The sequence below is a fragment of the Mercenaria mercenaria genome, unplaced genomic scaffold (assembly GCF_021730395.1).
Source record: "Mercenaria mercenaria strain notata unplaced genomic scaffold, MADL_Memer_1 contig_2215, whole genome shotgun sequence".
Taxonomy (NCBI): domain Eukaryota; kingdom Metazoa; phylum Mollusca; class Bivalvia; order Venerida; family Veneridae; genus Mercenaria; species Mercenaria mercenaria.
This window is the reverse complement of record NW_026460260.1, coordinates 6,767-34,099: the sequence shown is the minus strand read 5'-3', so window position 1 is coordinate 34,099 and position 27,333 is coordinate 6,767. Positions and strand designations below refer to the sequence as shown.

The 27,333-nt window shown below is 38.3% G+C and overlaps 1 protein-coding gene across 1 annotated transcript in view; it reads right to left on the bottom strand.

Moving 5' to 3' along the window:
• The window catches only part of LOC128552261 (uncharacterized), a 39,370-nt gene extending 13,156 nt beyond the window's left edge, over nt 1-26,214 (bottom strand). Inside the window, exons 1-3 of the mRNA XM_053533290.1 lie at nt 26,049-26,214; nt 8,132-8,193; nt 1,265-1,372 (exon numbers count right to left, since the gene is read on the bottom strand). Coding sequence (XP_053389265.1) covers nt 1,265-1,372; nt 8,132-8,193; nt 26,049-26,102 — 224 coding nt within the window. The 5' untranslated portion in view covers nt 26,103-26,214. The remainder of the gene's footprint in view (nt 1-1,264; nt 1,373-8,131; nt 8,194-26,048) is intronic.
• Between the last annotated feature and the right edge of the window lie 1,119 nt (nt 26,215-27,333).

Below are 27,333 nucleotides of genomic sequence, written 5' to 3'. Positions count from 1 at the left end.
TAGCCAGTCATGAATATTATATGCCTTTCGTAGTTCAAACCTGGCATTGAGGAAAATATGTTTAAAAAAAATATTACGGACCGATCATAGTCATTTGGTTGTCAAGGAGACTAGATACAAAAAATTATTACTTTGCCTTGTCCTTATAACAGTACTTTTAAACATTAAATTGTATAATGTAATTTTCACATCATTTTTGCATTCATCATGGCTTGAACATTGATATGGTTATTGAAGAGGCTGTACAGACTGAATCAGATGTATATAGTTCTAAGTTAGCTAATTTACTGTAAATGTTTGATTTTTTTTTTAAAAACATGCTAATTTGTAGATAAATAATTGTTGATGTTTTTTTTTTAAGTAAAGACACTTACCCTGAAATAAGTTTACACCCCATTTGGTATTTTGTTGGGTTTTAGTAGCATATTTGTTCTGTCTGATGGCATCAAGATCCTGATTATTCAAGGTTTTAAACCTGCTAGCATTTTCAGGTTGAACTGCTGGATCCTACTCTAGATCTGTACCAAGCTCATTTTGCTGGTCTGTGTTTATACTTGGCCACCATTTACCACAAGATTTGGTTCATTCAAGCTGACATGTTCATCACTGACAGTGTTGTCATTTTCAGTTTCACTCTTGGTTTCACTTTCATTTTCGTTATTTACACTCAGAACATCAGGGAAAGGCAAATCCATCAATGCCTGTATTTCAGGTGAAATTTCAAATTGCTCTGGTTCATTTTCTGCTGACAAATACAATTCAAATAACCCGGAAAGTTGCTGGAAAGTGTCTAAATCTGAGTTACTACCGGTGTCGGCCATTTTGAGTAGCACTAGCAGACGAACTGAGATTTTCAGTAGACCGCATATATTGTGTATTTACATGAAATAAACATTAAATAATAACAAGAAGACATTTTGTTTTTTATTCTTTATTTGAACATAATTTTTTGGCCATACGATAAAGATAAGTGGAATCTAAATGTTTTGACATTCCCGCCATATCGAAAAACATGTTGGCAATGTAAACAAAACATGACCTAGTTTATGAATGAAAAAGTAGTCCGTCATGAATATCATTGAGAATGTAATGAATACATTTATGTTTCATTGTAAAATGAAAGGGTGTCACATGGCCAGAAATAACCAGTCAGAAAGAAGCTATTGTGTAAAAAGTTGAGAAGTTGCAATTATAGTATATTAAGACACTACAGCAAACGAGACAAGTAATGTAGTGTTCTAATAGTGAATATTGTAATGAATACTTTTCTGTATTCTGTAATGGTTGCTCTCTGTTTTCTTCTTCCTTGAATTTCTTGCTTACAGTAGGAGAATCTTTACTAACAGTTGGTTTTACACCCGCATCTGCTGGTCTAAAATATACAAGAAATATTCTTTAAAAAGATAGTCAGCACATTCGAGATCAATGCATAAAACAGTTTTGTTTATACTATGATAAAATAGCACTTTTGAAAATTTTTATGATAAGCCTATTTCAGTGTGTGTGTGTGTCTGGGTTTAAAACTTGGGACCCCCAGGGCAGGGCCTCTTTTCATCCAAGGGGTACAATTTGAACAATTTTGGTTTAGGACCATAAGACAATGCTACAAACCAAATATCAAAGGTCTAAGTGTTGTGGTTTCAGACAAAAAGATTTCTTAACTTTTTTTCCTATGAAAGTCTATGTAAAACTTGGGACCCCCGGGGTGGCGCCATATTTGACCCTAGGGTAATAATTAATTTTGAACAATCTTGGTAGAGGACCCCTAGATGATGCTACATACCAAATATCAAGGCCCTAGGCCATGTGATTTTGTACAAGAAGATTTTCAAAATTTTCCCTATATAAGTCTATATAAACCATGTGATGCCCGGGGCTGGGCCATATTTGACCCTAGGGGGATAATTTGACCAATCTTGTTAGAGGACCACTAGATGATGCTACATACCAAATAACAAAGCCCTAGGCCATGTAGTTTTGTACAAGAAGATTTTCAAAGTTTTCCCTATATAAGTCTATATAAACCATGTGACCGCTGGGGCGGGGCCACATTTGACCCTAGGGGGATAATTTGAACAATTCTGGTAGAGGACCACTAGATGATGCTACACACCAGATATCAAAGCCCTAGGCCCTGTGGTTTTGGACAAGAAGATTTTTAAAATTTTTCCTTTCGGTTGCCATGGCAACCAGAGTCCTGCATGGATTTCGATTCTTTGAACAATTTTGAAAGGCGGTTACCCAAGGATCGACATGCTCTACACTTTTGTTCCTGCGAATTTATGTCGTAGATATGTTTCAAATGAATTTTGAGTGCTTAATTTAATTCATTAAACAATTATTACATTTTATTATCAAAACAGCATTGTCTTTTTAAAAACTTTGTCACTGTGTGGCCGACCAGCATCAAGAACAGCCGACATTAGCCGACAATACTAGACAGTAATAACAGTGACTGGTTATCAATTTGTACAATGTTTTACCGCAATTAACCCCTAAAAAGATGCAGGACAGTCTGATCTATATTTAGACTCACTAGAATACGAAATCGGAACTAGAATGTTTCCCATATGGTATTGAATTAATTAAACGGCCGATTAAACCCAGAAATTTCAGTACTAAACAAATTCATCATTGATCTGCTAGGGTAGTCCATTCAATACTGACTTGTAATAGGAAAATAATGGACAACTTGCATCATCATCTCATTAGTGCCTGCACTTTATGACCCTTCTACAGGTAAGGCTATAAAAAATCAATTAACTACTTGGAGGGCCGCTGGATATAAAATTATATTAGAAATCAAAATAAACAAAGGGCCATAACTCATTAAAAAATTGTTGAACCAGTCTGATATTTAGGACACAACTAGGGTACCAATACATCATTTTGACATAGTTTGGTCAAAATCTGCCCAGTAGTTTCTGAGGAGATGCGATAACAAGAAATTGTTAACAGGCGGACGGAATGACAGACGGACGGACTGACCACGGATGCAGTACATAGCCCACAATCTGATGTTGGTGGGGTAATAAATAGGTACTGTAACTTACAATAATATTTTGTCACTTCTGCAGCAGTCATCGCTAAGCAAATTGAAGCTGAATGTCCTGCTACCGTAATCAGTCGATTATAGGTCGCACTTGTGAACAGGACACAGTGAAAAAATATCAGCAGAATTCTGGAAAAATGCTTATACCCACTTATCACTTATCCGAATTTATGTTTATCCGAAATTCGCTGTAGTTTCTACGAACTCACCGGTTTCCGCTAAAGTATTTAAATTGAAAAGCATAAACTCTGTGTAAGCACTGAACTGCAGCATCCTCTGATCACTCCACGAATATTGACGCCAGCAAAAACAAAAGTACACTTTGGCACCTGGCAGTAAAATGACGTAATTTTAAGACTGGTTTGCAAATTGTTTTGAACATTACCAGGGCTTTTTCAACCTGTCTCACGGGGCCGATATTCAGCCCCATTCCCAATGTAAAAATATGCTCGATTGTTCCCAATCTGGAGCTAAAAATTCCCAATCTAAAGAAAGATTACCCAACTGAAATCAATCATTTTTTGTTATTCAAAGATAATTCTTGCATAGTAAGTTTTGTTTGCCAAGAAAATCAAACAAAATGTTGGAAAAACCAACTCGTTTCTATTTTTAGTAACATGACGTCTGCAACCTCGGCAAAAATTAAATACAAGATTTTGCTAAATAGATGTATGATATGATATGTACGCAAAAAACTCCTCAAAATGCAAGAAAAGATCAATATTCAAAGTACCCAAAACATGTTGACAGATAGTTCTTATACCATTAAAATCAATTGTCACCTCATTTCGCGACCCAGTTTTTTCACTCAAACATACTCCCACTTTGCCACTCTACTTTTTGGAAAATTCAGTTATGAATGTGGTGAAAACAAACTGTAAACAAAAGTTTTAAAGATGACAAATGAAGAGTTACTGTATTTTTTGGCAATATTGAAAAACAGTACTAAAAAAAATAAATTCTCAAAATTTCTCAAGGGGACACTTTATATTTGTAATTCATTTGAATGTCTTCCAGTAAAACTTGATAATTATATGTTAAGAAATCATTTGATTTGTCGACACATTTTCCCAATTTTGACAATTTACCGCGTTAAAAATTCCCAATTTGACCAGGGGCCTTTTTCCCAAAACCCCCTGAAAAAGCCCTGATTACGGATCAGCGACTATGATCATGTAATTGGATCAGTCTAAAATCTCCCATGCACATGACTACAATTGCCTCCGGGTATGATTAAACGGTTAATTGTTTGCAGATTGTGACAGTAGGTGTAAGATAAGTAATGCCTGGGCGTGAATTTCTCGATGAACAAGAGGATTATAAACAACTATCAAAATTATGTTTGAAGACTAGATAATCGATTTCCGGGCTACCTGACATGGGGTTTCAAGTATTAAATGCAAAATGTGTGAAAACACGCCGGAAAAGTTTTACACAGGTTTTGTTAAAAATTTAATAATCAGTTACAGAAAATTTCTTGTAAAATATATTTTAATGAAAAAAAGCATTTATTTATCTTAAGATTTTACGTGAGCTCTATATTTTACACTTTATGCAAAAGTAATTAAAGACACCGGGTCCCGATACCGGCTATTAGCTATGCCTGAGTCATTGGTATTTACTCCCCTAGAATTCTCTTCAATACAAAGGTAAGTGGTGTAAACAAAGATCGATTTTCTTAATTTTTGAGTCGGCCCCATATATAGGAGGCACCTGTCCCTCAAGACCAGAATCTCGGTAAAAAATGTGCGTCTTATATTCGTAGGATGACGGTAATTCAAATACATGTGTTGATACTGCCTGTGACATGACAGACACCGAGCGGTCACAAAAGCTCACCATAAGCCTTTGGCTCAGGTAAGTTAAACAAGAGGACCATGATGGTCCTGAATCGCTCACCTATCCCCACATGACCCAGTGTTGAACTGAGTATGACGTCGTTATTTCTATTATTTGTCATAGTGACCTAGGTTTTGAGCATATGTGACCTAGATATCATCAAGATAAAAAATTCTGACCAGTTTTCATGAACTCCATTGAAAAATATGACCTCTAGAGAGGTCACAAGGTTTTTCTATTATTTGACCTAATGACCTAGTTTTTGAAGGCACGTGACCCACTTTTAAACTTGACCTAGATATCATCAAGGTGAACAATCTCACTGATTTTCATGAAGATCTCGTGAAAAATATGGCCTCTAGAGAGGTCACAAGGTTTTTCTATTTTTCAACCTACTGACCTAGTTTTTGACCGCACATGACCCAGTTACGAACTTGATCTAGATATCATCAAGCTGAACATTCTCATTAATTTTCATGAAGATCCATTGAGAAATATGGCCTCTAGAAAGGTCACAAGGTTTTTCTATTTTTAGACCTACTGACCTAGTTTTTGATCGCACGTGACCCAGTTTCGAATTTGATCTAGATATCATCAAGGTGAACATTCTGACCTATTTCCATGAAGATCTCTTGAAAAATATGGCCTCTAGAGAGGTCACAAAGTTTTTCTATTTTTAGATCTACTGACCTAGTTATTGACCGCACATGACCCAGTTTCGAACCTGACCTAGATATCATCAAGGTGAACATTCTGACCAATTTTCATAAAGATCCCGCGAAAAATATGGCCTCTAGAGAGGTCACAAATTTTTTTCTATTTTCAGACCTACTGACCTAGTTTTTGACCGCACGTGACCCAGTTTCAAATTTGATCTAGATATCATCAAGGTGAACATTCTGACCAATTTCTATGAAGATCCATTGAGAAATATGGCCTCTAGAGAGGTCACAAGGTTTTTCTATTTTTAGACCTACTGACCTAGTTTTTGACCCCACGTGACCCAGTTTCGAACTTGACCTAGATATCATCAAGGTAAACATTCTGACCAACATTCATGAAGATCTCTTGAAAAATATGGCCTCTAGAGAGGTCACAATGTTTTTCTATTTTTAGATCTACTGACCTAGTTTTTGACCCCACGTGACCCAGTTTCGAACTTGATCTAGATATCATCAAGATGAACAATCTGACTAATTTTCATGAAGATCCATTGAGAAATATGGCCTCTAGAGAGGTCACAAGGTTTTTCTATTTTTAGACCTACTGACCTAGTTTTTGACCCCACGTGACCCAGTTTCGAACTTGACCTAGATATCATCAAGGTGAACATTCTGACCAATATTCATGAAGATCTCTTGAAAAATATAGCCTCTAGAGAGGTCACAAGGTTTTTCTATTTTTAGATCTACTGACCTAGTTTTTGACCCCACGTGACCCAGTTTCGAACTTGACCTAGATATCATCAAGATGAACATTCTGACCAATTTTCATGAAGATCCATTGAGAAATATGGCCTCTAGAGAGGTCACAAGGTTTTTCTATTTTTAGACCTACTGACCTAGTTTTTGACCCCACGTGACCCAGTTTCGAACTTGACCTAGATATCATCAAGGTGAACATTCTGACCAATTTTCATGAAGATCTCATGAAAAATATGGCCTCTAGAGAGGTCACAAGGTTTTTCTATTTTTAGATCTACTGACCTAGTTTTTGACCGCACGTGACCCAGTTTCGAACTTGACCTAGATATCATCAAGATGAACATTCTGACCAACTTTCATAAAGATCCCATGAAAAATGTGACCTCCAGAGTGGTCACAAGCAAAAGTTTACGGACTGACGGACGGACGGACGCACGGACGACGGACGACGGACGCCACGCGATCACAAAAGCTCACCTTGTCACTTTGTGACAGGTGAGCTAAAAACATTAAAAACAAGGCAGTCTGAAAGACAGCTAAATCCCCCGCCGCTGGTATGGATAGTGAAAGGGTAAACCTTTGACCTTGAGCTGTGACCTTGACCTTGAACTGACATGGCTGACCCATGAATTCTGCACATTGTCTAGATGAGATGATCATTTGACCCAAGTTTCATGAAAATCCTAAAAGGGGTTTAGGAGATACAGAGCTCAACCTCTGACCTTGAGTTGTGACCTTGACCTTGAGTTGACATGGCTGACTCATGAATTCTTGATGAGGTGATCATTTGACCCAAGTTTAATGTAAATCATTCAAGGGGTTTATGAGATACAGAATGGACACAAAATGGAAGGCTCAAACCTTTGACTCTAAGATGTGGCCTTGAACTTGTGCCAGCATGGCTGACTCATCAATTCTGCACACCATCTTGATGAGGTGATCATTTGACCCAAGTTTGATGAAAATCCTTCAAGGGATTTAGGAGATACAGAGCGGACACAAAATGAAAGGCTCAAACCTTTGACCTTGAGTTGTGTCCTTGACCTTAAGCCGAGATGGCTGACTCGTGAGTTCTGCACATCATATTGATGAGGTGATCATTTAATCCAAGTTTCATAATTACCCTTCAAGAGGTTTAAGAGATACAGAGGGGACAGGTAATGGTAGGCTCAAACCTTTGACCTTGAGTTGTGACTCTGACCTTGAACTGACATGGCTGACTCATGGGTTCTGCACATCGTCTTGATGAGGTGATCATTTGATTCAAGTTTCATGATTATCCTTCAAGGGGTTTAAGAGATACAGCGTGGACACGAAATGGAAGGCTCAAACCTTTGACCTTGAGTTGTGACCTTGGCCTTGAACCGACATGGCTGACTCATGGGTTCTGCACATCATCTTGATGAGGTGATCATTTGACCCAAGTTTCATGAAAATCCTTCAAGGGGTTTAGGAGATACAGAGCAGACACAAAATGTTGCAGAAGGATGGAAGGACAGAAGGACGGAAGGACGGAGACCATTCCTATAACCCCCCACCACTTATGGCGGGGGATTAATATGGAACTAGGCTTGTTACTGATCAATCTTCTATAGTTTCATTCAATCCAACCTGTAGCACAGAAGTATTCATGATATTCTTCATCAAAAACTGAACTTGAATTCTACTGAAGCTTCTTGAGCTGGCTATGATCATCAGAGTTTCACAGCTCAAAGAGGGAGAATTATTCGAATATACAATTCTGCCAAATTACTTTGGTGAGCAAAAAAGATGAGTGAAACTAGCCTTAACAATATTTCATGTTATCTATACTTACCCAAAATCTAAATCAGTTATGTTAACAGTAGTGTTAGATGCTGTCTCTATTTTCTCGATCTTCTGGAATGAAAGAGAACTTTCAGAATGTGGTATATCCTTAAATTTTGATGTGTACATGTGTATCAGATGCCAAATAAAATTGAGTTTATATGTGCTGTTTTTTAGTCATAATCTCATCCATGATTTGTTTTACATTTAAATAAAAAACTAGAAGATGTTTTTGTAGAAACGCACATGTCTCCAAAAATGCATAGTCGTAATAGGCAAGAAGTCAATAAGGGACAGAAGCGAAAATCAAAGAGACACTGATGGTTGACTGCATTAGGGATCATCTACTTTGCATGTCCAATAATCCCATTAAGTTTCAACATACTGGATCTAGTGGTTCTCAAGTTATGAATTGGAAATGGTTTTCAATAATAGAAAAACTATTGGTGCCAATGTTATGTCCAAAAATAAAATACTAAGTTTGCAATACGTTTCTAAACAGTTCTAAGAGTTTGCAATAAGTTCTCTGTACATTCAGCACATTTTTAGTACGTTTATTACGTTTATTCAAAGTTCCTACAACGTCGATCTCATCTCAGTACAATTATACAAGTTAGGGTATAAATGCATGACGCTGCCATACAGGCTCAAGATTTAGGCACAAGGTATAGCCAAGTTTATGCCTTTGCTTTTTTCTTCTTTGTAATAGAAAGAGCATTGAAACTCTAGGGTAAACGATTTGTACAAGGGGGCATATATCTAAGCCCCGAGTATAAATCATTTACCCGAGAGTTTTAATGTTCTTTCTGTTTTGTATCATAGCCATCCATATGGTAGTTGTAGGTGTTCCACGTTGCCACCATATACAGCAGTTAATGAGTACTTAAAATCCTTGCTTTACAAATATTTGTATCATAGCTTGGTGTTTTTCTTAACAAATTTGGTGCAGGTAATTCGAATACACGGAGTACAGGGTGCGGTAACTGAAAGTGTGCAGGTATTTAATACCCGCACACTAGTTACCGCACTGTTAGATAGGCAAGTATGCCAGCATAGCTGGAACAGTAGACAACGGAGTGTATTTTATTGATTTTCTGCTCTAGCAATGGTTTATTTTACCTGGGCATTACACATTTGTAAAGCAAGGATTTTAAGTACTCGCTGAACTACTGTATATGGCAATGTGGAACGCCTACAACTACCATATATGGATGGCTATGATACAAAACAGAAAGAACATTAAAACTCTCGGGTAAACGATTTATACGCGTAAAGCCCAGGTAAAATAAACCAATGCTAGAGCAGAAAATCAATAGGATACACTTTGCTGTCTACTGCTCCAGACATGCTGGGATACTTTCCTATCCAACAGTGCGGTAACTAGCGTGCGGGTATTAAATATCTGCACACTTTTAGTTACCGCACCCTGTACTCAGTGTATACGATTTACCTGCACCAAATTTGTTAAAAAAAAACACCGAGCTATGATAAATGTTTCTTACTATGTCCACCTTCATCTTCTGACTTACACACAGAGTTGTCAGAAGGTGCAGGGAATAAATTATGACACTAATCCTCTCGACTTTCACATTCAGTTTATTCAGTTTATTTATGTTTCGGTTTCTGTGAGATATTGTCTTTTACTGTTTTAACTTCACTTTTCTTTGGAGTCACTTTGATACTTGCCTATTGCTGTAGATTTTTGTGTCTTGAGAGGCTGAAGAGACAAACTAGAGGAGAACTTGGTGAAACGCGATGGCTTTTAATAGCCATCGGGCTAGAACGTGACTGCAATTTACGTTCTGAACATACAAGGGAGAGATGAGAACGTGCAATTTTTTCCAAACTGAACTTACTATATATGGACTTCAGACGGGATAAAGACGTAATGGACGTATCGAGAACTGTTTATGAACTAACTACAATCGAACTATGGATATGTTCCGGCCAAAGTATAAAATAATGTTCTAGCCAGATCGCAACCCGTTTTACAATATTTTGGGACGGGTTGAGATGTTTTGAGATTTAGTTTGGTGTGATGGGGCCTTTATGTTAAATGATGTGGGTGATGATGAGGAATACCTCTTTTTAAGTTTGAAGCTTTCTGTAACATCAGAAATAAAATAAAAATGCATCAAAATTAAGCTTAGATTCTAAGTAAGAAGATGGCATAATTCATTAAAAAGAGCTGTCCATAAGACAGCGTGCTCTACTATTTGTTGATTTGACAGTAAAACGAATATAATTATGTCTCAATAATAAGTGACTTTGACCTTGGGTATAATGGATCCAACCCTTGCAATAGTAACAAAGATATGACAGAAAAAGAAAGGCTGCCGAAAAACTTTTAACCTTAAAAACTAGAATGTGTCTGTAGGACAAAGGGTGTGCCCCACCACTGGTACATTTGTCACAAATAAGGGGAAAAATTCAGTTTTTTGCAGTCTTAATGGGGTATAGCCTAAAAAAAAATGAAAAAGAGTCATTATTCTATACCATATACTTTTTGAGCTATGAGCATCACAAACAAAAAATCCACTATTTTGGCTATTTCAAGGGCCATAACTCTGTAATAAACACTAAGATTCTCAAGAAGAATGCCAAGTGTGCAAGGCCACATTATGATAAAGACTTAAGCAAGATTTCATGAATTTACATTAAATACTTTATGAGTTAGGCACATAATTAGGTGAAAATGTGCATTTTTTTACTATTTCAGGGGCCATAACTTTAAAAATAGGGGAAGGAGCCAGCAAATAAATAAGACGTGTGCAAGTTTATATATGATAAAGACTCATGTAAGTTTTCATCCATTTATATCATTTACTTTTTGAGCTAGGTGCATCTCAAGGTGAAAATGTGCATTTTTGACTATTTCAGGGGCCATAACTCTGAAAATAGGGATGGAGGCAGATAAAAAATAGGAGATGCGCAAGTTCATATCATGATAAAGACTCATGCAAGGCTTAATCAATTTATATGTAATACTTTTTGTGTTAGGTGCGTCACAAGGCGAAAATGTGCATTATTAACTATTTCATGGCCAGTAACTCTGGATATAGGAGGTGGACCCAGATGAAAAGTAGGAGGTGTGCAAGTTCATATCATGATAAAGACTCATCCAAGGTTTATTAAATTTACATTAAACGCTTTTTGAGCTAAGCGTGTCACCAGGTGAAAATGTGCATTTTTGATTATTTCAGGGGCCATAACTCTGGAAATAGGGGGCGGACCCAGATGAAAAATAGGAGGTGTGCAAGTTCATATCATGATTAAGACTCATGCAAGGTTTCATGAATCTATATCAAATACTTCTTGACCTAGGCGTGTCACAAGGAAAAAATGTGCATTTTTTACTATTTCAGGGGCCATAACTCTAACAAGAAGACCATGATGGTCCTGAATTGCTCACCTGTCCCCACATGACCCAGTTTTGAATTGAGTATGACATCATTTTTTCTATTATTTGGCATAGTGACCTAGTTTTTGAGCTCATGTAACCCAGTTTTGAATCTGACCTAGATATCATCAAGATAAATATTCTGACCAATTTTCATGAAGATACATTAAAAAATATGGCCTCTAGAGAGGTCACAAGGTTTTTTATTATTTGACCTACTGACCTAGTTATTGATGGCACATGACCCAGTTTTAAATCTGACCTAGATATCATCAAGGTGAACATTCTGACCAATTTTCATGAAGATCCATTCAAAAGTATCGCCTCTAGAGAGGTCACAATGTTTTTTATTATTTGACCTACTGACCTAGTTATTGACGGCACATGACCCAGTTTTGAATCTGACCTAGATATCATCAAGGTGAACATTTTGACCAATTTTCATGAAGATCCATTCAAAAGTATGGCCTCTAGAGAGGTCACAATGTTTTTCTATTTTTAGACCTACTGACCTAGTTTTTGAACGCAGTTGACCAAGTTTGGAATTTGAGCTAGATATCATCAAGACGAACATTCAGACCAACTTTCATACAGATCCAATGAAAAATATGGCCTCTAGAGAGGTCACAAGGTTTTTTTATTATTTGACCTACTGACCTAGTTATTAATGGTGTGTGACCCAGTTTCGAACTTGACTTAGATATCATCAAGGTGAACATTCTGACCAATTTTCATGAAGATCTATTCAAAAATAAGGCCTCTAGAGAGGTCACAAAGTTTTTCTATTTTTAGACGTACTGGCCTAGTTTTTGACCACAGTTGGCCCAGTTTCAAACTTGACCTAGATATCATCAAGATGAACATTCAGACCAACTTTCATACAGATCCCATGAAAAAATTGGCCACTAGAGAGGTCACAAGGTTTTTTTATTATTTGCCCTACTGACCTAGTTATCAACGACACGTGACCCAGTTTCGAACTTGACCTAGATATCATCAAGATGAACATTCAGACCAACTTTCATACAGATCCCATGAAAAAACAAGACGACCATGATGGTCCTGAATCGCTCACCTGTTCCCACATGACCCAGTTTTGAGTATGACGTCGTTTTTTCTATTATTTGACATAGTGACCTAGTTTTTGAGCTCGTGACCCAGTTTTGAACTTGACCTAGATATTATCAAGATAAAAATTCTGACCAATTTTCATGCAGATCCATTGAAAAATATGGCCTCTAGAGAGGTCACAAGGCTTTTCTATTATTTGACCTATTGACCTAGTTTTCGAAGTTACGTGACCCTGTTTTAAACTTTATCTAGATATCATCAAGGTGAACATTCTCACTAATTTTCATGAAGATCTCATGAAAAATATGGCCTCTAGACAGGTCACAAGGTTTTTTATTTTTATACCTACTGGCCTAGTTTTTGACCACAAGTGACCCAGTTTCGAAACTTACCTAGATATCATCAAGGTGAACATTCAGACCAATTTTCATGAAGATCCATTGAAAAATATGGCCTCTAGAGAGGTCAAAAGATTTTTCTAATTTTAGACCAACTGACCTAGTTTTTGACCGCAGTTGACTCAGTTTCAAACTTGACCTAGATATCATCAAGATGAACATTCAGACCAATTTTCATACAGATCCCATGAAAAGTATGGCCTCTAGAGAGGTCACAAGGTTTTTTTATTATTTGAACTACTGACCTAGTTTTTGAAGGCACGTGACCCAGTTTCAAACTTGACCTAGATGTCATCAAGGTGAACATTCTGACCAATTTTCATGAAGATCCATCCAAGGGTATGGTCTCTAGAGAGGTCACAAGTTTTTTCTATTTTAAGACCTACTGACCTAGTTTTTGATCGCAGTTGACCCAGTTTCAAATTTGACCTATATATCATCAAGATAAACATTCAGACCAACTTTCATACAGATCCCATGAAAAATATGGCCTCTAGAGAGGTCACAACATTTTTACATTATTTGACCTACTGACCTAGTTTTTGATGGCACGTGACCCACTTTCGAACTTGACTTAGATATCATCAAGATAAACATTCTGACCAATTTTTATGGAGATCCATTCACAAGTATGGCCTCTAGAGAGGTCACAAGGTTTTTCTATTTTTAGACCTACTGACCTAGTTTTTGACCGCACATGAACCTGTTTCGAACTTGACCTAGATATCATCAAGATGAACAGTCAGACCAACTTTCATACAGATCCCATGAAAAATATGGCCTCTAGAGAGGTCACAAGGTTTTTTTTATTATTTGACCTACTGACCTAGTTTTTGAAGGCACGTGACCCAGTTTCAAACTTGACCTAGATATCATCAAGGTGAACATTCTGACCAATTTTCATGAAGATCCATTCAAGGGTATGGTCTCTAGAGAGGTCACAAGGTTTTTCTATTTTAAGACCTACTGACCTAGTTTTTGATCGCAGTTGACCCAGTTTCAAACTTGACCTATATATCATCAAGATAAACATTCAGACCAACTTTCATACAGATCCCATGAAAAATATGGCCTCTAGAGAGGTCACAACGTTTTTACATTATTTGACCTACTGACCTACTTTTGATGGCACGTGACCCACTTTCGAATTTGACCTAGATATCATCAAGATAAACATTCTGACCAATTTTTATGGAGATCCATTCACAAGTATGGCCTCTAGAGAGGTCACAAGGTTTTTCTATTTTTAGACCTACTGACCTAGTTTTTGAACGCACATGACCCTGTTTCGAACTTGACCTAGATATCATCAAGATGAACAGTCAGACCAACTTTCATACAGATCCCATGAAAAATATGGCCTTTAGAGAGGTCACAAGGTTTTTCTTTTTATTTGACCTACTGACCTAGTTTTTGAAGGCACGTGACCCACTTTCGAATTTGACCTAGATATCATCAAGATGAACATTTAGACCAATATTCATATAGATCCCATGAAAAATATGGCCTCTAGAGAGGTCACAAGGTTTTTCTATTATTTGACCTACTGACCTAGTTTTTGATGGCACATGACCCACTTTCGAACTTGACCTAGATATCATCAAGGTGAACATTCTGACCAATTTTCATGAAGATCTCGTGAAATATATGGCCTCTAGAGAGGTCACAAGGTTTTTCTATTTTTAGACCTACTGACCTAGTTTTTGATGGCACGTGACCCAGTTTCGAACTTGACCTAGATATCATCAAGGTAAACATTCTGACCAATTTTCATAAAGATCCCATGAAAAATGTGTCCTCTAGAGTGGTCACAAGCAAAAGTTTACGCACGCTCGGACGCACGGACGGAGGGACGATGGACGACGGACCAATTTTCTTGAAGGTCTTGTGAAAATTTTGGCTTCTACAGAGGTCACAAGGTTTTTCTATTTTTAGACCTACTGACCTAGTTTTTGACCGCATGTGACTCAGTTTCAAACTTGACCTAGATATCATCAAGGTGAACATTCTGACCAATTTTCATAAAGACCCCATGAAAAATGTGACCTCTAGAGTGGTCACAAGCTAAAGTTTACGCACGGACGGACGGACGGACGACGGACGCTGCGCGATCACAAAAGCTCACCTTGTCACTTTGTGACAGGTGAGCTAAAAATAGGCGGCAGAGCCAGACAAAAAATAGGAGGTGCACAAGTTCATATCATGATAAAGACTTATGCAAAGTTTCATCAATTTATATCAAATACTTTTTGAGCTAAGCGCATCCTGAACTTCGGACAGACGTCCGCCCATGCAATTCATGTATTAGGTGGTCATTCCATTGTTTGCAAACAATAGAATGACTACTTAAGGAACAAAAGAATTAAGTGGTTACAGAATGAATACAAAGGATTTCTATTGTCCTAGGCCACACCTCCTACCACCTAAGGTACCAATTGTATGAGCGCACGGACACATGGACGGACGGACAAGAGCAAATCTATATGCCCCCACCACTCATGGGGGTGGGAGGGGGGGGGGGGGGGCACAATAAAAAGTATAACCCCTTGGTGGCCTTGACCTTGGGTATAATAGGCCCAGCCCCTGCACATACTTTGTTTGCATGTTGACAAAGTTCCTAGCTAAAGCTTTAAAAACAAGAAAACTAGAAGATGCTTTTGTAGAAAAGCTCATGTCTCCCAAGTCGTATAAGCAAGAAGTCAACAGGGGACAGGAGCAGAAGTCCAAGAGACACTGATGGCTGGCTACAATAGGGATCATCTACTTGGCATGTCCAATCATCCCATTAAGTTTCAACACTTTGGGTCTAATGGTTCTCAAGTTATGAATTGGACAGCGTTCCCTAGGTTCAGCCCCAGTGACCTTAACCTTTGACTGAGTGACCCCAAAATCAGTAGAGGTCATCTACTCTGCATGTACAATTATCCTTTATTAGGTTTCAACATTCTGGGTCAACTGGTTCTCAAGTTATTGACTGGAAAGTGTTTTTGATGTTCAGCCCCCTGTGACCTTGCCATTTCATGTAGTGACCCCAAAATAATAGGGGTTATCTACTCTGTTAGTCCTATTACCCTATGAAGTTTGAAGGTTTTAGGTCAAATGGTTCTAAAGTTATTGACCGGAAATGAATTTCCATGTTCTGTCCCCTGTGACCTTGATCTTTGATAGAGGGATTCAAAAATCAATAGGGGTCATTTACTCTGCATGTCCGATCATCTAATGAAGTTTCAATATCCTGGGTCAGGTAATTCTCAAGTTACTGACCGGAAGTGGTTTTCCATGTTCATGTCACTGTGACCTTGACCTATAATAGAGTGACCCCAAAATCAGTAGAGGTCATCTACTCTGCATGTCCAATCATCCTATGAAGTTTCAACATTCTGGGTTCAGTGGTTATTAAGTTATTGATATGAAATTGTTTTCCATGTTCAAGTCCCCGTGACCTTGACCTTTAACAAAGCAACCCCAAAATCAATAGGGGTCATTTACTCTGCATGACCAATCATCATATGAAGTTTAAACATTCTGGGTCAGGTGGTTTTCAAGTTACAAACCAGAAATCATTTTCCATGTTCGGGCCCCTGTGACCTTGATCTTTGATCGAGTGACCCCAACATCGATAGGGGTCATCTACTCTACATGTCCAACCACCTTAAGTAGTTTCAACATCCTGGGTCAAGTAGTACTCAAGTTATTGATCAGAAATTGTTTTACATGTTCAGGCCCCTGTGACCTTGACCTTTAAACAAAGTGACCCCATAATCAATAGGGGTCATTTACTCTGCATGTCCAATCATCCTGTTAAGTTTCAACATTCTGGGCCAAGTAGTTCTCAAGTTATTGATCGGAAATGGTTTTCCATGTTCAGGCCCCTGTGACCTTGACCTTTGATGGAGTGGCCCCAAAAGCTATAGCGGATGTCTACTTCATATGCTGTGCCATCCTATGAAGTTTGAAGATTGTAAGTCAAATGGTTCTCTAGTTATTGATCGGAAATGAAGTGTGACGTACAGACGGACGGACAGGGCAAAAACAATAAGTGTGGGGTAAGACATAATTAGGAGAAAGGGTCAAGGTAAAGATTATGCAAGATTACTTTTGAAACTTGTAAAAACTAGAATGTGTCTGTAGGAAACATGGTGTGCCCCCACTGGTATATTTGTCACAAATAAGGGGTAATAATTCAAATGTTTGCATTCTTAAGGGGGTATAGCCTCAACAAACATTTTATAACAAGGATTCATTATTCTAGGCCATATACTTTTTGAGCTGTGAGCATCACAAACAATAAAATCCTTTATTTTGGCTATTTCAAAGGCCATAACTTTGTAATAAGCGCCAAGATTCCAAAGAAGAATGCCAAATGTGCAAGGTGACATCATGATACACTTTTTGAGCTAGGCACATAATTAGGTGAAAATGTACATTTTTGACTATTTCAGGGGCCAAATAATAAGTGGTGTGCATGTTTATATCATGAATAAGGACTCATGCAAGTTTTTATCCATTTATATATACTTTTTGACCTAGGTGCGTCACAAGGTGAAAATATGCATTTTTGACTATTTCAGGGACCATAACTCTCAAAATATAGGGCAGAAGCAGACAAAAAATAGGAGGTGCGCAAGTTCATATCATGATAAAGACTCATGCAAGGTTTAATCAATTTATATATAATACTTTTTGAGTTAGGCGCGTCACAAGGTAAAAATGTGCATTTCTGACTATTTCAGGGGTCTTAACTCTAGAAACTTGCAAGTTCATATCATGATTAAGACTCCTTCAAGGTTTCATGAATCTGTATTAAACAGTTTCTGAGCTTGTCACAAGGTGAAAATGTGCATTTTTTACTATTTCAGGGGCCATAACTCTGGAAATAGGGGCAGAGCAAGACGAACAAGAGCTGTCCATAAGACAGCCAATGCTCAACTATTTGAAATATTGTCCCAGAAGCAAGAAAATATTACTCAAAATGTTAAAATATCAAAAGATTTTCAAGTTCAAAAGGAGACATAATTTTACCAAAATGCATGTCAGAGCTTGTGTCATGTTTAACACCAAATCAAAAGTGTTTCTATTCATAACCCGGAAAAACAAATGTGCGTGAAGTAACATTCAGACAGCATTGTCTTTGGAGTATTGTTTAATGTGTAATACATACAAGAGGGCCATGATGGCCCTATACATCGCTCACCGAGTTGATCTGGCCTACTGACCTAGTTTTTGACCCCGCAAGACCAAGAGTTGAACTTGACCTAAAGATCATCAAGACAAACATTCTGACTAAATTTCATAAAGATTTGGTTAAAACTGTGGCCTCTAGAGTGTTCACAAGCTTTTCCTTTGATTGACCGTTGACCTAGTTTTTGACCCCATATGACCCAGATTCGAACTTGACATATAGATTATCAAAACAAACATTCTGACTAATTCCCATGAGTTTCATTGTGGTTTATAGAGTGTTGAAAATAATTTCCTTTGATCTAGCCTGGTGTCCTAGTTTTTGACCCCACCTGACTGAGATTCATACTTGACATAGAAAAGATAAAGACAAACATTCTAACCCAGTTTCATAAAGATTCAGTCACAAATGTGGCCTCTAAAGTGTTCACAAGCTTTTCCTTTGATTTGACCAGGTGACCTAGTTTTTGACCCCACTTGACCCAGTTTCATACTTGACCTAGAGATCATCAAGACAAACATTCTGACCAAGTTTCATAAAGATTGGGTCAAAAATGTGGTCTCTAGAGTGTTTACAAGCTTTTCTATTGATCTGACCTACTGACCTAGGTTTTGATCCCACATGACCCAGTTTCAACCTTCACCTAGAGATCATCAAGACAAACATTCTCACCAAGTTTCATATAGATTGGGTAAAAAAAATGGCCTCTAGAGGGTTCACAAGCTTTTCCTATGATTTGACCTACTGACCTAGTTTTTGACCCCACATGACCCAGTTTCGAACTTGACCTAGAGATCATCAAGACAAACATTCTGACCAAGTTTCATAAAGATTGGGTCAAAAATGTGGTCTCTAGTGTTCACAAGCTTTTCCTTTGATCTGACCTACTGACCCAGTTTTTGACCCCACATGACCCAGTTTCATACTTGATCTAAAGATCATCAAGACAAACATTCTGACCAAGTTTCATAAAGATTGGGTCAAAAATGTGGTCTCTACAGTGTTCACAAGCTTATCTATTGATCTGACCTACTGACCTAGTTTTTGACTCACATGACCCAGTTTCAACTTTCACGTACAGATCATCAAGACAAACATTCTGACCAAGTTTCATGAAGATTGGGTCAAAAAAGTGGCCTCCAGAGTGTTCACAAGCCTTTCCTATGATTTGACCTACTGACCTAGTTTTTGACCCACATGACCCAGTTTCGAACTTGACCTAGAGATCATCAAGACAAACATTCTGACCAAGTTTCATAAAGATTGAGTCAAAAATGTGGTCTCTAGAGTGTTCACAAGTTTTTCCTATGATTTAACCTACTGACCTAGTTTTTGACCCCACATGACCCAGTTTCGAATCTGACCTAGAGATCATCAAGATAAACATTCTGACCAAGTTTCATAAAGATTGGGTCAAAAATGTGGTCTCTAGTGTGCACAAGCTTTTCCTATGATTTGACCTACTGACCTAGTTTTTGACCCCACATGACCCAGTTTCGAACTTGACCTAGGTATCATCAAGACAAACATTCTGACCAAGTTTCATAAAGATTGGGTCAACAAGAGTGCCAGAATGTCACAATATATGCCCCTCACAGCAAATTTCTTTACACTAGCACCTGTAATTGCAAATGGAATTTTAATTTTGTAGTTGTTTACAATGTTTTTTTTTTAGAAATTATTGTAATTCTTTTATTTTTCTAAGTCCACAAAAAAAAAATTACCAGCCAGAGATACCTTAAAATACACCCAAAATTTGAAAGCAACATCAATGTTGTACCACAGAAAAGTGGTCTTGGTTTTTCCCTACGGTCAATTATAAAAAAGATACTATGTAAGTTATTTATAGTAACAACAAAGGGAAGTTAATCTTTAAAGAAAACAAAACAAACAAGAGGGCCATGATGGCCCTATATCACTCACCAGTTATCATTGCACTTGAGGACAAGAAGGTACTCAGAAAAAATATCTAAGTCCAAAGGACCGTAACAACAAAGAGAAGAAATTTAACCAAAAAGAAAAAAAAATTCTTACAAGGTACAGATATGTCAAAATACACCTAAAAATTGGAGGTACCATCCATGTTGTACCACAGAAAAGTGGTCTCGGTTTTTCTCTACGGCCAATAATACAAGAGGACCATGATGGTCCTGAATCGCTCACCTGTCCCAACATGACCCAGTTTTGAACTGAGTATGACGTCATTTTTTTTCTATTATTTGACATAGTGACCTAGTTTTTGAGCTCATGTGACCCAGTTTTGAACCTGACCTAGATATCATCAAGATGAACATTCAGACCAACTTTCATACAGATCCCATGAAAAATATGGCCTCTAAGAGAGATCACAAGGTTTTTTCATTATCTGACCTACTGACCTAGTTATTGATGGCACGTGACCCAGTTTCAAACTTGACCTAGATATCATCAAGGTGAACATTCTGACCAATTTTCATGAAGATCCATTCAAAAGTATGGCCTCTAGAGAGGTCACAAGGTTTTTCTATTTTTAGACCTAATGACCTAGTTTTTGACCGCAGCTGACCCAGTTTCGAAACTGATCTAGATATCATCAAGATGAACATTCAGACCAACTTTCATACAGATCCCATGAAAAATATGGCCTCTAGAGAGGTCACAAGGTTTTTCTATTATTTGACCTACTGACCTAGTTTTTGATGGCACATGACCCAGTTTCGAACTTGACCTAGATATAATCAAAGTGAACATTCTGACCAATTTTCATGAAGATCTCATGAAAAATATGGCCTCTAGAGAGGTCACAAGGTTTTTCTATTTTTAGACCTACTTACCTAGTTTTTAACCACAGTTGACCAAGTTTCGAACCTGCCCTAGATATCATCAAGATGAACATTCAGACCAACCTTCATACAGATCCCATGAAAAATATGGCCTCTAGAGAGGTCACAAGGTTTTTTTTATTTGACCTACTGACCTAGTTATTGATGGCACGTGACCCAGTTTCGAACTTGACCTAGATATCATCAAGGTGAACATTCTGACCAATTTTCATGAAGATCCATTCAAAAGTATGACCTCTAGAGAGGTCACAAGTTTTTTCTATTTTTAGACCTAATGACCTAGTTTTTGATCACAGCTGACCCAGTTTCGAACTTGACCTAGATATCATCAGGATAAACATTCAGACCAACTTTCATACAGATCCCATGAAAAATATGGCCTCTAGAGAGGTCACAAGGTTTTTCTATTATTTGACCTACTGACCTAGTTTTTGAAGGCACGTGACCCAGTTTCGAACTTGACCTAGACATCGTCAAGGTGAACATTCTGACCAATTTTCATGAAGATCTTATGAAAAATATGGCCTCTAGAGAGGTCACAAGTTTTTTCTATTTTTAGACCTACTGACCTAGTTTTTGACCGCACGTGACCCAGTTTCGAACTTGACCTAGATATCATCAAGATGAACACTCTGACCAACTTTCATAAAGATCCCATGAAAAATGTGACCTCTAGAGAGGTCACAATCAAAAGTTTACGCACGCACGCACGCACGCACGCACGCACGGACGACGGACGCTGCACGATCACAAAAGCTCACACTGTCACTTTGTGACATGTGAGCTAAAAAAAGTTACTAAATATAAGCTATTTATAGTAACGTAAAAGGAAAGTAATTAAAAAAAAAATTATTGTAAGTGAACAAAAGAAGGATCTGCCAAATAAATCTGTTGACATAAATGAAATTTCAGATCAGTATCTTTATTAGTTACGGAGATATACCCATTTTAATTTGAAACAAGGCAGTCTGAAAGACAGCTAAATCCCCCGCCACTGCTATGGATAGTGAAAGGGTAAACCTTTGATTTTAGCTGTGACCTTGACCTTGAACTGACATGGCTGACTCATGAATTCTGCACAACGTCTTGATGAGGTGATCATTTGACCAAAGTTTCATGAAAATCCTTCAAGGGGTTTAGGAGATACAGAGCTGAAACCTTTGACCTTCAGTTGTGACCTTGACCTTGAGTTGACATGGCTGACTCATGAGTTCTTGATGAGGTGATCCAAGTTTGATGAAAATCCTACAAGGGGTTAAGGAGATACAGAGTGGACACCAAATGGAAGGCTCAAACCTTCGACCCTTAGTTGTGACCTTGACCTTGAGCTGGCATGGTTGACTCATAATTTCTGCACATCGTTCTGATGAGTTAATCATTTGACCCAAGTTTTATAAAATTCCTTCAAGGGGTTTAGGAGATATAGAGCGGACACAAAATGGAAGGCTCAAACCTTTGACCTTCAGTTGTGACCTTGACCTTGAGCCGACATGGCTGACTCATAAGTTCTGCACATCGCCTTGATGAGGTGATCGTTTGACCCAAGTTTGATGAAAATCCTTCAAGGGGTTTAGGAGATATAGAGCGGACACAAAATGGAAGGCTCAAACCTTTGACCCTAAGTTTTGACCTTGACCTTGACCTTGAGCCGGCATGACTGACTCATGGGTTCTGCACATCGTCTTGATGAGGTGATCATTTGACCCAAGTTTTATAAAATTCCTTCAAGGGGTTTAAGAGATATAGAGCGAACACAAAATGGAAGGCTCAAACCTTTGACCTTGAGTTGTGACCTTGACCTTGAGCCGGCATGGTTGACTCATGGGTTCTGCACATCGTCTTGATGAGGTGATCATTTGACCCAAGTTTTATAAAATTCCTTCAAGGGGTTTAGGAGATATAGAGCGGACACAAAATGGCAGGCTCAAACCTTTGACCTTGAGTTGTGACCTTGACCTTGAACCGACAAGGCTGACTCATGGGTTCTGCACATCATCTTGATGAGGTGATCATTTGACCCAAGTTTCATGAAAATCCTTCAAGGGGTTTAGGAGATATGGACCGGACACGATTTTGTTACGGACGGAAGGACGGACGGAAGGACGGACATTCCTACATATGGATACTTATGTGGCTACTCTTTTGTTCTCTCTATTGTTCTTTTAGCCACATAAGAGAAAAATAGCCACATAAAAGAATTACAGAATGAATGACATCAAAGAAAAAGTACAGTTACCTATTTTCCTATAGCCACCTAAGTATGCAAATGTGAGCTCGGACGGACAGACGGAAGGACGGACGCAGACCATTCCTATAATCCCTCCGCCACGGCGGGGGATTAATAAAGGGAGGTAATTTGACATAAAATCAGTCCATAGTTATCTACCCTGATTGGCTCAGTCCAACTAATGACAATAATGAAATTTCAAATAAGTCCTATAAGAACTTACTGAAATAAATCCATTTTGATTACAATCAGGGGAGGTAATCAGATATAAAATAACTCTGAACCTACGCTTGGATCTGATTTGTCATAGAATCCAAGAATTATTGTTGCTGAAGTTATTTTGGAAGTTTGTATCAAATAAAACCATAAATGAAGTCTCTATATGGCTGCAAAAGCCAAAATAGCCAATTTTGGACCTTTAAGGGGCCATAACTCTGGAACCCATGATGAAATCTGGCCAGTTCAACAAAGGATCCAAGATCTTGTGGTGATACAAGTTGTGTGCAAGTTTGGTTAAAATCGAATCATAAATGAAGCTGCTATTGTGCAGACAAGGTCAAAATAGCTAATTTTGGCCCTTTCAGGGGCCATAACTCTGGAACCCATTAAGGGATCTGACCGGTTCAACTAAGGAATCAAGATCTTATGGTGACACAAGTTTTGTGCAAGTCTGATTAAATTCAAATCATAAATGAAGCTGCTATTGTGCAGACAAGGTCAAAATAGCTAATTCTGGCCCTTTCAGGGGCCATAACTCTGGAACCCATAAAGGAATCTTGTCAGTTCAAGAAAGGAACCAAGATCTTATTGTGATATAAGTTGTGTGCAAGTTTGGTTAAAATCAAATCATAAATGAAGCTGCTATTGTGAAGACAAGGTCAAAACAGCTAATTCTGGCCCTTTCAAGGGCCATAACTCTGGAACCCGCAATGGGATCTGGCCAGTTCAAGAAAGGAACCAAGATCTTATGGTGATACAAGTTGTGTGCCAGTTTGGTAAAAATCAAATCATAAATAAAGCTGCTATTGTGCAGACAAGGTCAAAATAGCTAATTCTGGCCCTTTCAGGGGCCATAACTCTGGAATCCATAATGGGATCTGGCCAGTTCAAGAAAGGAACCGAGATCTTATGGTGATACAAGTTATGTGCAAGTTTGGTTAAAATAAAATCATAAATGAAACCACTATCGTGCAGACAAGAAATTGTTGACGCACGGACGCACGCACGGACGGACAGACGACAGACGAAGGACGAAGGGTGATCACAAAAGCTCACCTTGTCACTATGTGACAGGTGAGCTAAAAAACAAAAAAATTGCAAGTCCGTACAAAAATCCTTACTAGGTAGAGATAGCTCAAAATACACCTAAGAATTGGATGTAACATGCCTGTTGTACTATAGAAAAGTGGTCTCGATTTTTTCCCTACTACTAGTAATGAAAAAGTTACAATATAAGCTATTTATAGTAACAACAAAGGGAAGTAATTCAAAAGAAGGGACCAGTGTTGACACACCGTCTCATGATGGTGTACAATTGTGCCAAGTTACATCAAAATCCCTCCATGCATGAAGAAGAAATGTTCCGGACAAAGTCATTCTTGTATTTGACCTTTGGCCTCTAAGTGTGACCTTGACCTTAGACCTAGGGACCTGGTTCTCGCGCAAGACACTCCGTCTCATGCTTGTGAACATTTGTGCCAAGCTACATCAAAGTCCTTTCATGCATGAAGAAGATATGCTCCGGACAAAGTTTTCATTCTTGTATCCTTTGACCTCTAAGTGTGACCTTGACCTTAGACCTAGGGACCTGGTTCTTGTGCATGACACCCCCTCTCATGATGATGAACAATTGTGCCAAGCTACATCAAAATCCTTCCATGCATGAAGAAGATATGCTCCGGACAAAGTCATTCTTGAATTTTTCATTCTTGTATCCTTTGACCTCTAAGTGTGACCTTGACCTTAGACCTAGGGACCTGGTTCTTGTGCAAGACAGTCCGTCTCATGATGATGAACAATTGTGCCAACTTTCATCAAAATCCCTCCATGCATGAAGAAGATATGCTCCGGACAAAGACATTCTTGAATTTGACCTTTGACCTCTAAGTGTGACCTTGACCTTAGACCTAGGGACCTGGTTCTTGCGCACGACACTCTCTCTCATGATGGTGAACAACTGTGCCAAGTTTCATCAAATTCATCTACTGGTTATGACCAACCTCTATGAATTTTCAGGATCCTAGACCCAAGCGTTCTTAAGTTATCATTGGGAAACCTTTTAACTGATTTATGTCATTGTGACCTTGGCCTTTGACCTACTAACCTCAAAGTCGCTTTTGACCTGTATTTTATCATGTTACACCTGTGTACAAAAATCTATGATCCTAGGCCCAAGTGTTCTCAAATTATCATTCGGAAACCATTTAACTGTTTCAAGTCATCATTACCTTGACCTTCGACCTACAAACCTCAAAGTCAAACTAAATCTGTATTTCTTGATGTTACACTTTTGTACCGAAAGTTATGATCCTTTAACTGTCCAGAGTCACTGTTACCTTGACCTTTCACCTACTGACCTCAGAGTCGAACTTGACTGGTATTTTCTGATGTTACACCTGTGTACCAAAAATTATCTAAATCGGTCTAGCCTTTCATGGGTTATTGTCTGGAAACCATGAAAACCAACAGACTGACAGACTAACAAGCTCACTCCTATATACCCGCCAAAACTTTGTGTGTATGTGTGTGTTCGGGTTTAACATCTTTTTCAACAATTTTTCTTTTGTGGGGGTATATCAAAATATAGAAGGATGTAGATATAGTATACCTTTAATTCTTTAGAAACCTTTTCCATATCAGCCATCTGCAAAATCATCTTCATCTGTTCCTCAGACAGTACTGATGTTCTCTTTCTGCTATCAACAGTACTAACAAAATATTTCGTTGCTAGCTCTTTCACTGCTGACTCATCTTTCTTAAATCAAAATATATAGTTTGGGTACAAACTTCTCAACAGAATAACAAGAGGGCCATGATGGCCCTATATAGCTCACCTGAGTTTAGGTGCTAGTTTCTACTAAATAAATACGTGTATGCGTGGTTTTTGTTGTCTTTTTTCAGGGTGGGGGCGTCAAGGTATGGTATGTTTTTGTTCATGTTTTTTTGAGGAATCAGAATAATTTTATCAATCTTGGTAAATCACACAAGGACCATTTGTGTGAATTATGATCACTAGGGATCATCTTCTTGGCATGTCCAGTCATCCCTTTAAGTTTCAACATTCTGGGCCAAGTGGTTCTCAAGTTATTGTTCAGGCTCCTGTGACCTTGACCTTTGATCAAATGACCCCAAAATCAATAGGGGTCATCTACTCTGCATGTCCAATCATCCTACTAAGTTTCAACAGTCTGGGTCAAGTGCTTCTGAAGTTATTGATTGGGAAGTGCTGTTATGTTCAGCCCCCTGTGACCTTGACCTTTGATATAGTGACCCCCGGCACCCCCACCCACCCCCACCCACCCCCACCCCCTCAAGTTATTGACCAGAAATGGATTTCCATTTTCTGTCTGCTGTAACCGTGACCTTTAATAGACTGACCCCAAAATCAATAGAGGTCTTCCTTCTACTCTGTATATCCAATCTTCCTATGAAGTTTCAACATTCTGGGTCAAGTGGTTCTCAACTTACTGTCGGGAAATGATTTTACATGACAAGGCCTCTATGACCATGACCTTTAACAGTGATCCCAAAATATATTGAGGTCATCTACTCTGCATGACTAATCACCCTATGTTTCCACATTCTGGGTAAAGTGGTTCTCAAGTTATTGATTGGAAATGGTTTTCCATGTACAGGCCCCTGTGACCTTGACCTTTAACAGTGCAATCCCAAAATAAATAGGGGTCATTTACTGTGCATGACCAATCATCCTATGAAGTTTCAACATTTTGATTCAAGTGGTTCTCAAGTTATTGATCAGAAATAGTTTTCCATGTTCAGGCCCCTGTGACCTTGACCTTTAATAGAGTGACCCCAAAATCAAAAGGGGTCATCTTCTGTGCATGACCAATCATCCTATGAAGTATTAACATTCAGGGTCAAGTGGTTCTCAA